Below are 15,987 nucleotides of genomic sequence, written 5' to 3' on the forward strand. Positions count from 1 at the left end.
CAGTTATTTCATGTTACACTGAAAGATGTAGCCAAGGCAATAAGTAGTGAACTCAAAATTGAAAAAAGTATGATGCTAAAAAGGAAGAAATAAAAGTATCTAAAATTGTTATTGTTTTTAGAAAATATGATATTCTATCTGGAACCACAAAATGACTAACTGAAGAACAATTACCATTAATAAAGAGCTAAATGAGATATAAGTATACAAAATATGCACATCTTAAGAATTCCAAACAATAATTCAAATACAATAGGTAATTTTGTAATATCTAACACTTATGAGCTAGGCACCGTTCTATACACCTAACTTGTATCAACATATTTCATCCTCAAGACAACCCCTTCAGCTAGGTATGTATTATTGGCTCCATTTTGCAGATGAGAAAGGACAGCCCAGAGAGTTTAAAGGATTTGCCCAAGTTCACACAGAGAACAGGTGGTGGAACAGGCATTTATACCCAAGCTGCAGAGGAAATGGGGTCAGAGGAGGTGAACCTGCATTTTACATCATCATCACACTCATTTCTTGAATTTTTACAGTAGGTTGTGTGTTCATATACTGAAAACATTCACCAATTTATACAAAAGGTTAACAGGTTACATTAGGTGGTGAGAATATGTTTTTAATTGTATTTATGTGTATCTAATTTATCTCTCCATTATGAACATAATATCATTTGTAATAAGAAAAATACAATAAATGCAATTTTGAAGCACATTGCTTGGGTCATGAGCTCAGATGGAGAACTATCTGTATTTTAGACAACTCCCTTATGTTAAACAGTATTAAAAGACTTTGCACCATCTGACTGACAGTGTGATTCTCATAAACTTAGCATAAAGTTTTCAGGGAGATAGTTCCTGCCACATAATTATAAAGAAGAAGAAAGACTTCATGTATCCCACCTCAAAACTTGAGAAAACAAACTCTTAATGAAGATGATCCCCAAAGTGAAGATAGACCAGCTTATCAAAGTTTCAAATGTATGAGGGTACTGAATTGGATATCATTTCAAAACATAGTTAATTATGTATCTATGGAAGGCTATAGGTTGTATTTTTATAATTTCACTATAAGAAAATAAATGATACATAATTATCTGAAAAGATAGTTTCATGTGTATATTTTGATATACAATTCTTCTTATATATTGTTTACAAAATGTTTGCCAGTCACCTATTTTCAGAAATTTTACCTTTTACCGGATTTTAGAGTAAAGTGATTAAATAGTTCCCAGGCTTACATGCCATGTATTTGCATCTCAGGATTATAATTTTTAAATAAAAAAAAAAGAAATTCTTTAGTGATTCTAGTTTTTCTTATAAAAAAATTAAAACATAAGTGAAGAAGAGTAAATCAAGTTTCTCATTTCAATACTCAGAAAGTTATATTAATTATGGATAAATGAATATGGTTACATAACAAGATGTTCTGCTTACCATTTGGATAGAATGCTTGCAATTTATTTGGACAATTATTCCAGTAAAATTCCTGAAGATCTGAAAAGTAACAATGATTGAGGAAGATTAATTAAACCTATTTTGTATATCATTTTATAACACATTAATTCCATGTGATCTTTGACTCATATTCATTCCAGACTCCTACATTCAGGCTCATAATTTTCATTTAATATGAATATTAAGTAAACTGAGGAAATAGCACACGTCTTTTATTTATTCACACACTCTTTTTATTGCCAGGAGCTACCTTTCCAGCCTGACTGCATTGAATCTCAACTCTGACCTTCATGAATCACACTGCGCAGTTAAAAGAAATAATTCACTCTAAACTCTGACTTGATACTTCCCTTAAACAAAATAGAGAGACTGTACCATTATGTTCATAATTTTTTTATTATATTTTAAGTTCTGGGATACATGTGCAGAACATGCAGGTTTATTATGCAGGTATACATGTGCCACAGTGGTTTGTGAAACCTATCTACATTTATTTCTCCTAATGCTACCCCTCCCCTAGCCCCCCACGCCCCAACAGGCCCTGGTGTGTGATGTCCCCTTCCCTGTGTCCATGTGTTCTCATTGTTCAACTCCCACTTATGAGTGAGAACGTGTGGTGTTTGGTTTTCTATTCCTGTGTTAGTCTGCTGAGAATGATGGTTTCTAGATTCATCCACATCCCTGCAAAGGACATGAACTCATCCTTTTTTATGGCTGCATAGTATTCCATGGTGTATATGTGCCACATTTTCTTTATCCAGTCTATCATTGATGGGCATTTGGGTTGGTTCCAAGTCTTTGCTATTATGAATAGTGCTGCAATAAATATATGAGTGTATGCACAGAATTATAGTAGAATGATTTATAATCCTTTGGGAATATACCCAGTAATGGAATTGCTGGGTGAAATGGTATTTCTGGTTCTAGATCCTTCAGGAATCGCCACACTGTCTTCCACAATGGTTGACCTAATTTACACTCCCACCAACAGTGTAAAAGCATTCCTATTTCTTCACATCCTCTCCAGCATCTGCTGTTTCCTGACATTTTAATGATCACCATTCTAACTGGCATGAGATGGTATCTCATTGTGGTTTTGATTTGCATTTCTCTAATGACCAGTGATGATGAGCTTTTTTCCATATGTTTGTTGGCGGCATAAATGTCTTCTTTTGAGAAGTGTCTGTTCATATTCTTCACCCACTTTTTAATGGGGTTTTTTTTTTCTTGTACATTTGTTTAAATTCTTTGTAGATTCGGGATATTAGCCCTCTGTCAGATGGATAGATTGCAAAAATTTTCTCCCATTTTGTAGGTTGCCTATTCATTCTGAAGATAGTTTCTTTTGCTGTGCAGAAGCTCTTTAGTTTAATGAGATCCCAATTGTCAATTTAGGCTTTTATTGCCATTGCTTTTGGTGTTTTAGTCATGAAGTCTTTGCCCATGCCTATGTCCTGAATGGTATTGCCTAGGTTTTCTTCTAAGGTTTTTATGGTTTTAGGTCTTATGTTTAAGTCCTTAATCATCTTGAGTTAATTTTTGTACAAGGTGTAAGGAAGGGGTCCAGTTTCAGTTTTCTGCATATGGCTAGCCAGTTTTCCCAACACCATTTATTAAATAGGGAATCCTTTCCCCACTGCTTGTTTTTGTCAAGTTTGTCAAAAATCAGATGGTTGTAGATGGGTGGCATTATTTCTGAGGCCTCTGTCCTGTTCCATTGGTCTATTTGGTACCAGTACCATGCTGTTTTGATTATTGTAGCCCTGTAGTGTATTTTGAAGTCAGGTAGGGTGATGCCTCCAGCTTTGTTCTTTTTGCTTAGGATTGGCTGGGCTATGCAGGCTCCTTTTGAGTTCCATATGAAATTTAAAGTAGTTTTTTTCTAATTCTGTGAAGAAAGTCAATGGTAGCTTGATGGGAATAGCATTGAATCTATAAATTACTTTGGGCAGTATGGCCATTTTCATGATATTGGGTCTTCCTGTCCATGAGCATGGAATGTTTTTCCATTTGTTTGTGTCCTCTCTTATTTCCTTGAACAGCAGTTTGTAGTTCTCCTTGAAGAAGTCCTTCAGATCCCTTGTAAGTTGGATTCCTAGGTATTGTATTCCCTTTGTAGCAATTGTGAATGGGAGTTCACTCATAATTTGGCTCTCTGTCTATTATTGGTGTATAGGAATGCTTGTGATTTTTGCATATGGATTTTGTATCCTGAGACTTTGCTGAAGTTGTTTATTTGCTTAAGGAGACTTTGGACTGAGACAATGGGTTATTCTAAATATAGAATCATGTCATCTGCAAACAGGGACAATTTGACTTCCTCTCTTCCTATTTGAATACCCTTCATTTCTTTCTCTGGCCTGATTGCTCAATATTCTTTTGATTTGGCCTGATTTTATTTGGCCTGATTGCTCAATATTATTATTGCTCAATATTATTTTGAGTACGAGTGGTGAGAGAGGGCATCTATTGAGATAATCATGTGTTTTTCGTCATTGATTTGCATATGTTGAAGCAGCCTTGTATGCCAGGGATGAAGCCAACTTGATTGTGGTGGATGGGCTTTTTGATGTGCTGCTGGATTTGGTTTGGCAGTATTTTATTAAGGATTTTTGCATCGATGTTCATCAGGGATATTGACCTGAAATTTTCTTTTCTTTTTGTTGTGTCTCTGCCAGGTTTTGTTATCAGGATGATGCTGACTTCATAAAATGAGTTAGGGAAGAGTCCCTCTTTTTCTATTGTTTGAAATAGTTTCAGAAGGGAAGGTACCAGCTCCTCTTTGTACCTCTGGTAGAATTTGGCTGTCAATCCTTCTGGTCCTGGGCTCTTTTGGTTGGTAGGGTATTAATTACTGCCTCACTTTCAGAGCTTGTTATTGGTCTATTCAGTGATTCAACTTCTTCCTGGTTTAGTCTTGAGAGGGCGTATGTGTCCAGGAATTTATCCATTTTTTCTAGATTTTCTAGTTTATTTACGTAAAGGTGTTTATAGTATTCTCTGATGGTAGTTTGTATTCCTGTGGGATCAACGATGATATCTCCTTTATCATTTTTTATTGTGTCTATTTGATTCTTCTCTCTTTTCTTCTTTATTACTCTGGCTAGGAGTCTACTATTTTATTAGTCTTTTCAAAAAACCAGCTCCTGTGTTTATTGATTTTTTAAGGCTTTTTTGTATCTCTATCTCCTTCAGTTCTGCTCTTAGTTATTGCTTGTCTTCTTCTAGCTTTTGAATTTGTTTGCTCTTGCTTCTCTAGTTCTTTTAATTGTGATGTTAGGGTGTTGATTTTAGATCTTTCCTGCTTTCCCCTGTGGGCATTTAGTGCTATAAATTTCCCTGTAAACACTGCTTTAGCTGTGTCCCAGAGATTCTGGTACATTGTATCTTTGTTCTCATTGGTTTCAAAAAACTTATGTATTTCTGCCTTAATTTCATTATTTACACAGTAGTCATTCAGGAGCAGGTTGTTCAGTTTCCATGTAGTTGTGCAGTTTTGAGTGAGTTTCTTAATCCTGAGTTCTAATTTGATTGTGTTGTGGTCTGAGAGACTGTTATGATTTTCGTTCTTTTGCATTTGCTGAGGAGTGTTTTACTTCCAATTATGTGGTCAATTTTAGAATAAGTGCAACGTGCTGAGAAAATATATATTCTGCTGATATGGGGTAGAGACTTCTGTAAATGTCTATCAGGTCTGCTTGGTCCAGAGCTGAGTTCAAGGCTTGAACGTCCTTGTTAATTTTCTGTCTCGTTGATCTGTCTAATATTGACAGTGGGTGTTAAAGTCTCCCACTATTATTGTGTTGGAGTAAAAGTCTCCTTGTGGATCTCTAAAAACTTCCTTTATGAATCTGGGTGCTTCTGTATTGGGTGCTTATATATTCAGGATAGTTAGCTTGTCTTGTTGCATTGATCCCTTTACCATTATGTAATGTCCTTCTTTGTCTTTTTTTGTCTTTGTTGGTTTAAAGTCTGTTTTATCAGAGACTAGGATTGCAACCCCTGCTTTTTTTTTTTTTCTTTCCATTTGTTTGGTAAATATTCCTCCATCCATTTATTTTGAGCCCATGCGTGTCTTTGCACGTGAGATGTATCTCCTCAATACAGCACACCAATGGGTCTTTACTTTTTATCCAATTTGCCAGTCTGTGTCTTTTAATTGGAGCATTTAGCCCACTTACATTTAAGGTTAATATTGTTATGTATGATTTTGATCCTGTCGTTATGATGCTAGCTGGTTTTTATGCCCATTAGTTGATGCAGTTTCTTCATAGTGTCAATTATCTTTACAATTTGGTATGTTTTTGCAGTGGCTGGTACCAGTTTTTCCTTTCCATATTTAGTGCTTCCTTCAGGAGCTCTTCTAAGGCAGGCCTGGTGGTGACAAAATCTCTCAGCATTTGCTTGTCTGTAAAGAATTTTATTTCTCCTTCGCTTATGAAGCTTAGTTTGGCTGGATATGAAATTCTGGGTTGAAAATTCTTTTCTTTAAGAAGGTCAGATATTGGCACCCACTCTCTTCTGGCTTGTAGGGTTTCTGCAGAGAGATCCACTATTAGTCTGATGTGCTTCCCTTTGTGGGTAACTTGACCTTTTTCTCTGGCTGCCCTTAACATTTTTTCCTTCATTTCAACCTTTGTGAATCAGATGATTGTGTGTCTTGGGGTTGCTCTTTTCGAGGAGTGTTTTAGTGGTGTTTTCTGTATTTCCTCAGTTTGAATATTGGCCTGTCTTGCTAGGTTGGGGAAGTTCTCCTGGATAATATACTGAAGAGTGTTTTCCAACTTGGTTCCATTCTCCCTGTCACTTTCAGGTACACCAATCAAATGTAGGTTTGGTCTTTTCACATAGTTCCATATTTCTTGGAGGCTTTGTTCATTCCTTTTCATTCTTTTTACTCTAATCTTGTCTTCCTGCTTTATTTCATTAAGTCAATCTTCATTCCCTGATATTCTTTTTTCCACTCGATCAATTCAGCTATTGATACTTGTGTATGCTTCACAAATTTATCGTGCTGTTTTTCAGCTCCATGAGGTCACTTATTTTCTTCTCTAAACTGATTATTCTAGTTGGCAGTTCTTTTAACCCTTTTCCAAGGTTCTTAGCTTCCTTGTGTTGGGTTAGAACATGCTCCTTCATTTTGGAGCAGTTTGTTATCAGCCACCTTCTGAAACCTACCTCTGTCAATTCATCAAACTCATCCAGTTTTGTGCAGTTTTGTTCCCTTGCTGACGAGGAGTTATGATCCTTTGGAGGAGAAGAGGCATTCTGGATCTTAGAATTTTCAGCCTTTTTGTGCTGGTTTTTCCTCACCTTCATGGATTTATCTACCTTTGGTCTTTGATGTTGGTGATTTTCAAAGGGTGTTTGGGTGTGGACGTCCTTTTTGTTGATGTCGATGCTATTCCTTTCTGTATGTTAGTTTTCCTTCTAAGAGTCAGGCCCCTCTGCTGTAGGTCTGCTGGAGTTTGCTAGAGGTCCACCCCAGACCCTATTTGCCTTGGTATCACCAGTGGAGGCTGCAGAACAGCAAAGATTACCGTTTGTTCTTTCCTCTGGAAGTTTCGTTCCAGAGGGTCACCTGCCAGATGCCAGCTGGAGCTCTCCTGTTTGAGGTCTCTGTCAACCCCTGCTGGGAGGTGTCTCCCAGTCAAGAGGCATGGAGATTAGGGACCCACTTGAGGAGGCAGTCTGTCCCTTAGCAGAGCTTGAGTGCTGTGCTAGGAGATCCTCTGCTCTCTTCAGAGCCGGCAGGAAGGAATGTTTAAGTCTTTTGAAGCTGCGCCCACAGCCGCCCCTTCTCCCAGGTGCTCTGTCCCAGGGAGATGCGAATTTTATCTATAAGCCCCTGACTGTGGCTGCTGCCTTTCTTTCAAAGATGCCCTGCCCAGAGAGGAAGAATGTAGAGAGGCAGTCTGGCTACAGTGGCTTTGCCCAGCTGCAGTAGGTTTCGCCCAGTTTGAGCTTCCCTGCAGCTTTATTTACACTGTGAGGGGAAAACTGCCTACTCAAGCCTCAGTAGGAGCAGATGCCCCTCCTTCCACCAAGCTCAAGCGTCCCAGGTCAACTTCAGACTGCTGTGCCGGCAGTGAGAATTTCAAGCCAGTGGATCTTAGCTTGCTGGGCTTTGTGGGGTGGGATCTGCTGAGCAAGACAACTTGGTTCCCTGGCTTCAGCCACCTTTCCAGGGGAGTGAACAGTTCTGTTTGCTAGCATTCCAGACACGACTGGGGCATGAAAAAAAACTCCTGCAGCTAGCTCAGTGTCTGCCCAAACAGCAGCCCAGTTTCATATTTGAAGCACAGGGCCCTGGTGGTATAGGCACCTGAGGGAGTCTCCTGGTCTGTGGGTGTGTGGGCCAGAATGCATCATTCCTCATGGCACAGTCCCTCACGGCTTCCCTTGGCTAGCGGAGGGAGTTCCCGACCTTTTGCACTTCCTTGATGAGATCAACGCCCCACTCTGCTTTGTTTCGCCCTCCGTAGACTGCACCCACTGTCTAATCAGTCCCAATGAGATGAGCCAGGTACGTCAGTTGGAAATGAAGAAAACACTCGCCTTCTGCATTGATCTAGCTGGGAGCTGCAAACTGGAGGTGTTCCTATTTGGCTACCTTCCCCACAACCTACGCTCATAATTTTTAATGGTAGTTCACAAACTTTCTGTAGGAGAAAATTGCACTATAATCTTCAAGTGTGATCAGAGCAAATCTATATCCTGAACTTTTTGAGTCTATATACTAGGTGAGCTAATTTATAGGTTTGGCAATTATATCACCTCTGGAAATATATTTATTTTAAGATTGTGATTAGCACTTTACTTCAGACATGGTATCATAGTTGTCAAGTACTTTTATAAGACCAGAGAACTCTCATCAATTTTTTAAAAATCCTTATTTTTAGAAGATGAGGAAAACGAAACTCAAGGAAAGAAAAATGACTTGGCTAAGATCTTAGCTTAGAAGCAGGGCTATGGCCATGCTAAGTCTCAAAGCTTTATTTTATGCCTCTTTCAATGGCATTATTTTGAAATATATTTATTAAAACTATAATATATTCCAAGCATCTGAGTACTGGGGAATCAGTAATGAACATGATAAAGAACCTGATTTCATGAAGCTTAATTCTAATAATCTTGGTTCATTAAAGTATTGAATAAACTCTTCCATCCGTATAATTAATATAGAATGAAAGTTTAACCAAATGCCAAGAGTTCAGAATGCAGTGGTATTATGAGCCAAGCCTAGTTTCCAATGAATATTCTTTCTTTAAACCTCTTAAATATATTTGACCTACAAAGTGCTTAGCTGAACATCTGAATATCTTTGACATGTAGATAGACGTTTTGTGCAAAGATAAAACTTTCAAAAAACAAGTATTTTTTTTCCATTTCATGTTTTCAAAGACATGTTTTATTTACTCACTCATCTGATTCTGTGTTAACTTCCAGGCTCAGTGTGAAGCTTAAAAACATTCTGTAGAGATTAAAATTTCCACACGTGCAAATGAGCAAATAGATTTCACACGCAAGAGCAAAATAAAGACCTTGAGATCCATTCTGCAAATCATTTCTTAACTACTCTTTCATATTTGGCAGTGAGTTCAGTTGTTCTGCTTATAGTAGGCATTTGCAAAATAGAATGGCATAGTTTAAAAATAACAGATTGGATCTTTAGATCACTAAAACACCTTTCTCGTGCCTACATTTTTATGCTCCCTACCAATAAGATATAAGTAACTACATTCCTGTTCAGTTGCATTATCTTAATGACTTTGGATATTAATTATTTTAGAATGACTTTCACATGAGGCAAATTGGGATGGTTTTGTCATTATAAAAACATCAGTTGAAATCTGGCAAACAAAGAGCCCAAAATAATTTACTAAACATAAGGCCAAGTTGCCAAGTTTTGCCTAAAATTACAGTTGTTCCTAAAATTATAACAACAGAAAGATACGTAGAATGGTTACTCGGTGTGAAGTGATTATTGGTTAGGCTGCCCTGTGACCGAGTCCAAAGCCTCTGAATGTGACTACCAACTTGATTCACTTAGAAATACCTCTGTTTTAGCATAGTTACCTTTCAGATTCTCTCTAAACCTCCTTAATATGACATTCAGGATACTGAATTAGTGACTGATTTCACCAAAAAAGAATCAGCTCATAGAAGGGACCCATCAGAGAATGCCTGAGGAGAATCATTCTCTACGTTTTAAAGAGAAGACAAACCCAGGCACATCGTCAGTGATTGATAGAATGGAATCTGGTTAATGCTCCTTTATTACTAGTTCTGTGTCTTTTCCATAATGTCATAGCTATGATATGAAGTGTTTTATTCTTTGTCATATACTTAGGACATAAGGAACATCTTATGGTATATATCATAAAATAAAACTCCTTATATATATTACAGAACCTTATATTACATATTATTACATATCTATGTAATTCACCATATACATGATATTAATTAGAAATTTCTGAACTTGAAAACTGTGTCTTCTGATTCTAGGGACCACCTCCATCATATAAAGACACTGTCTGTGTCATCGTTTCAGAATTATAACATTAAAAGATCATAATCAATTGCAGCACCAAGGCTTGTAACTATTGTCTTTGATACTTTCATCCTATTTTCTTGAGTAAATTTTCTCCAGCAGATGAGACTTCAACAGGATCTTCTCAAGTGCCTTCTCCTCCTAGAATCAAATTTAGTGCATTTCTAAGAAAAATTTCAGAGCTTATTGTCTTACATTATGCTTTTTTTTCTCTAATCACTGTCATTATAAAAATCAGGGTTGTGAGATTCAAGATTTTCCAAAATGTCAGTGTGTCCCACTTTTATTCTATTTTATTAGCTAAAGTTTTCACTCTAATTTATATCCTTGAAACACATGGTGCATGCATTGAGATTGCTTGTCATCTAATTAGAAAAAAATATCAAAGATTGTTTAAAGTATTGCCTTACTTATTACTGGGAATTGAGGGGTCAAATAAAACACAAGTGATAGAAACACTGTTTTACTTATTTGTCATTTGTCATTTTCAAATAAGGCAACAGCAAGGAGTCAAATGTTTATGACAGAAATAAGTCACATTAGTGCTGAATATGTTTTCTATAAATCTACCAGTAATCACATGTTTGGAATAGGTTGACCAATTTTTAAATGTCTTTGCTATTATAGAGTTAAATGAAGGTAAAGAGAAAACCAAAAGAGAAAGAGAAAGGCAAATTCTAATTATGATTATAATAGTCATAATTTACCACATGCCCAATATGCATTATTGAAGAGTTTGAATCAGAGAGTGACATGACTTGGTTTGCGTTTTTATGATATTACTGTGGATGGTAAGTGGAGAACAGATGGAAGAGTGGGGCCGGGGTGGCTCTAGATAAGCAGAGAGAAAAGTTAGGCAACTCTTGTAGTCTGGGGATAACGTAACTATACTTTCAATTACAATGCAGTAGTAGAAACTGACAGGAACACAGGAAGTTGAGATGTCTGGAGAATAAACTGTGGAAAAGAGAATCAAGGACAACTCAGGTCTTCAGCTGGAGCAACAAGGTAGACTGTGGTGCCGTTTATTAAAAGGGTGTGTCTAGCATATGGTGGAGGGAAAGAGATTTGGAAGAAAGATTACTATTTCGGCCATTTTACCTATGTAGGTTTAAAACATTGCTATATAAGTGGTTAATAGGCTGTCCTTTCATACACCATAATTTCTATTTTATCATCCACAATTTTCTCAATAAAAGGAATAGCCAGTTCGCCCTTTTTCTGCTGCATTGTGTTGAGAGCTGCTGTATCTGTGCCTCGTAATTCCTATCTCTTCTACATTTTCAGTCTCTCACTCCACCAGTTATTTTCCCGTAGACTGTTAGTAATGCCTTTGTGTCTCTTGTCTAATTAATTAATGCATCCCTCTATCCTGTGAATTCCTCAAGTTAATGTCCTCCCCTCCCCCACATAGCTAAGCTCCTCAAAAAAGCACATGAACTTGATCATTTTAACAGTTTCATTTGTATTTTATTCTACTGTGCACTGAGTGGGCGCTCCACTTCTACTTCCACTATGTTACTGAGACTGGTCTCACAAACTTCCCTAATAAACTCCTAATTGTGACACCCTATGGATTATGTTGGTAAGTCATATATATATATATATGTATGCTATATATATATGTATGCTATATATATATATATATATAGCAGATTGCTATTCCTAATGTTATTCTTCCTCCTCTAAACATTTTGCTTTGTGCAATATTAACATTATATTTATGAAACGTCAGTGACCAACAAATCTACATCTCTAATTCGTCCCTGTGTTCTAACCTTTGGGCCCACATATTGAACCGCATACTTGGAATCTCCACCTGGCTGCCACTATACACTCCAAACAAAACATAGCTAAACAGTGAACACTAACCACTTCTCACTCTTTGCTGCCAAATCTCTTTTCCTATTCCTATTGGTGAACAGCATCACCATCCACCCATTAACCCAAGACAGATGTTTGGGAATCTACTGCCTCTTCCACATCATCAAAATTTTATCATTGACTTTGACTTGTTAATACTACTTCTGGCCGGGTGTGGTGGCTCACGCCTGTAATCCCAACACATTGGAAGGCTGAGGCAGGTGGATCACCTGAGGCCGGGAGTTCGAGACCAGCCTGACCAACATGATGAAACCCCATCTCTAGTAAAAATACAAAAATTAGCCAGGCATGGTGGCATGTACCTGTAACCCCAGCTACTCTGGAGGCTGAGGCAGGAGAATTGCTTGAACCCGGGAGGTGGAGGTTGTAGTGAGCTGAGATTGTGCCATTGCACTCCAGCCTGGGTAACAGAGTGAAACTGTCAAAAAAAAGAAAAGAAAAGAAAACACACACACACACACACACACACACACACACACACACACACCCTACTACTTCCTTAACATATCCTGCTTCAAATCCTTTCCTCTCTATCCCCACCATTCAGGCTTTACTTCATGTCCCAATATCACCAGAAGGAATCACTTAACGCCTCTTATTGTGCATTCCCCATTCATCCTCTGCATTTCTACCAGAGGTCTCTTTCTAAAATGTACAGCTCTGTTGCTCTCCTGCTGAAAACCCCTTAAAAAATCTTCACTGCCTAAAGGAAAATGTTCATGAACTTTGGCATGGTTTTTAATGGTTTCCAAAATCTTACCCCTGCTTCACCACCTTACCTTCATTCTCATCTCTCACCGTGCCTTATTTACATGCCCTAGTAGTCACATGTACCAGACATGTGGCTTCATGCTCCTTTCATCCTCTCAAATGTTCCATGTCTAAAACATATCTCCATCCCTGCCTGTGCAAAAAAAAATCCCATTTCTGTCTATCCAGATTCTGTTGGAGCTTCCCCATATAAATGAACCCTTTCTTGATGGCACTGGTAGAAGAGGTTCTTCTTGATGATTTTACTCCTGTTGATACACAGTTCTTATATAGCAACTCAAATATTTTATAGAACTCATTGATTTTATGCCTCTAATGTCACTATATCGATCTTGCCTTGTTATCCCCACTAACATGATTGGTAGTTCAGTACATTACTGAGGATATTCTAGAATAAATACAGAATAATGAATTAATTAATGAATAAATGATGTATCCCAAAACCCTGCCAAAAAACACTAACACATCAAAACATTTTCAAAAAATTCTCCATGACTTTCTAATCCCATTTTAAAGCACAGCACACTGAAAATAACAATACTGTGAAAATAACATACACAGTCTGGTATGAAAAGAACAAAGTGTCAACATAGGACAAATCTATTAGGTCAACTATTGACAGACATAAGCCATTTCATGGACTTTGGCTAGAGCTAAACTTGAGAAAACAATTCACGTTAAACTTTGAACTTTAGAATTTAGGCAGAGGGAAAGCAACCAAAATAAGCTGCATAATCAGCTTAAATTCAATCAGCACTATTTCTAGATACAGCTTAAAGATCTGTGAGCTGTCTTGCATCTTATTACTAAAATTAACCATAGACAAAGCATGTGAATTGCTTATGATCTTCAGCAAATAGTGATTTTCAAAAACACTTGTAATCTTATTCATGTGGTTGAATCAAAACTACATTAACCCAGCAGTACAGATGGATATGATTTGCTCTGGAAACCGAGATTGTTTTATTACTTTACAGTTTTTACCTATAAAAATAAATTTACATGCTAGTGCATATGGTGAGCCTCAGACCTTAAAATATGCCTAGAAATAGCTGAATAAAAATGCCCTCACACTGCAGCTATGAAATTCAGGTTGGATGCTTTCACACTGTTTACTTTGATACCGCTATAGTAATACCTTTGTGTCTCTATTTTAATTTTATTTTTAAAAATACATAGCAGTAGGCCGGGCGCGGTGGCTCGCGTCTGTAATCCCACACTTTGGGAGGCCAAGGCGGGTGGATCACGAGGTCCGGAGACAGAGACCATCCTGGCTAACATGGTGAAACCCCGTCTCTACTAAAAATACCAAAAAAATTAGCCGGGCGTGGTGGTGGGCGCCTGTAGTCCCAGCTACTCAGGAGGCTGAAGCAGGAGAATGGCGTGAACCCGGGAGGCAGAGCTTGCAGTGAGCCGAGATCGTGCCACTGCACTCCAGCCTGGGCAACAGAGTGAGACACTGTCTCAAAAAATATATATATTATATATATATATATCATATTATATTATATTATATATATAATATATATACACACGCACACACACACACACACACAGCAGTATATAAACTCATCTTTCCTGTAAAAAATCTAAACAATACAAATGTATTTGAAGTAAATTTTCCTTCCCCACCTTTTCTTAGTTTTATTTTCCTCCACAGAGTTAAGTGTTTAGTGTATATCATTCAAGTTATATGACACATTCACATAATAGATCATTTTTAATATACATGTCATTTATAAAATGTATTGTTCTAAGTCTTGTATTTTCTCTTAATAGTAAGACTTAGAGACTTTGTTGATAGAAGTATAAACTGTCAAGAACAATTTTGAAATTCAACTTTTAACTAGGAATTCCACTTCTGCAAAAAATGGCATATACAGTGGTGACTATTATAGGGATGTTCAAAACAATGAAGCAGAGGGAGGAAATGAAATAACCATCCAACAATAGAGGAATGTTTTAATATATGGTATGATGATAAGTCTATGCTATGAATTATCATGCTGCTGGTTTAAAAGCATGAGGCAGATCTAAATATAGTGAATTTATGTACCTGTAAGTTATTTTGCAATGTTTCTCTGGAATTATTAATTCAGCCTTATTTCCAAGCAATATTCCTTACCATTTGACTCTCACACTCCTGTCAACCACCATCTTAGAGACATATTTTTCACAGAGACATAGGAAGGGACTAGTGGAAGATGGAAGATGGAGGATCCTGAAAGTTTGGTAAATGGCTGGGTCATATTTTGCCTTATACTAAATAACACAGAAGGAAAGAAAGACCTAGTAATAGAAAGACCTAGTAATAGGAATACCTGGGCCCTGTTAATCACATGCATACCTAAGCCAGTTTTTATTTGCAGAAAGTAAGAGCAAGGAACTGATTGAAAACTAAACTATACATAGTAGCTAAGATTGCTGCACATAGCTGCAAAATTTAGGCCCAGGTGCCAAGTTATTAAAAAAACGATTAATGAAATGAAAGCAGAAATACTAGATGTGAAATATGAGAATAAAAGGGAAAGAAATTATAAATATTCAAAACAGAGCTTAAGAAAAAAATAACTGAGAAATACTTTTAGACACGTGATATAAATATTTTTAAAATATTCATCTCCTCTCAGAGTAATAAAGAGAGGGCTAAATATTACACTTAAGGAGATCAAAGGAAGAGGAAACAGTTATTCTATAACTAAAGATAAATTCACAATTTTGTAAATAATAGCTTCAAATGTGGAACGTTTTAAAAAAGTGTCACTTAATCTACTTCATCTTCTCTCCTTTGAGATGAAAGAGAGAAAACTTACTTTGACACATTTTTTGTGAATTATTTTTCAAGGTCAGATTAAATAAACATATTCTAAGAAGATTGTTCACGTAAATTATCTCATTTAATTCTCTCAGCAGCCCACTGGGGTAGAAATTCATAGCTGCATTTTACTACTGGATAAATGGAGGCTCAGAAAGTGTAAGAAACTCAGCCAGCCGGAACACTTCAGAGCTGGAATTTGAATTCCCGTTTGTTCACTACAGCTTTAACACTCTTTCTATCTCATCACAGTTGCTTTTAAATCCTTATATAAGAACGCTACCAGAATGGAAATGAGTACCTTGCATTCAGTTTTAGTTAGCTTTTTCTGATTAACAGATACATTCACATTACATATTTTAGGGTAGTGTTTATAAAATGCATAATGACTGTCACTTAATAAACCTGATTATATAGAGAGTTATCAGATATATCACCCTCTTTTATGTGGTAGGGTGGATTACAAGGCTCTGAAATGAGTTCTTTACTGTTTTTTT

At 37.0% G+C, this 15,987-nt stretch overlaps 1 protein-coding gene across 1 annotated transcript in view; it reads right to left on the bottom strand.

The window, feature by feature from the left end:
• Nucleotides 1–15,987, bottom strand: part of LOC129482846 (uncharacterized) — a 558,703-nt gene that overhangs the window by 418,075 nt on the left and 124,641 nt on the right. The window contains exon 3 of the mRNA XM_063640658.1: nt 1,443–1,502. Coding sequence (XP_063496728.1) covers nt 1,443–1,502 — 60 coding nt within the window. The remainder of the gene's footprint in view (nt 1–1,442; nt 1,503–15,987) is intronic.

The sequence above is a fragment of the Symphalangus syndactylus genome, chromosome 5 (genome assembly GCF_028878055.3).
Source record: "Symphalangus syndactylus isolate Jambi chromosome 5, NHGRI_mSymSyn1-v2.1_pri, whole genome shotgun sequence".
Classification (NCBI taxonomy): Eukaryota; Metazoa; Chordata; class Mammalia; order Primates; family Hylobatidae; genus Symphalangus; species Symphalangus syndactylus.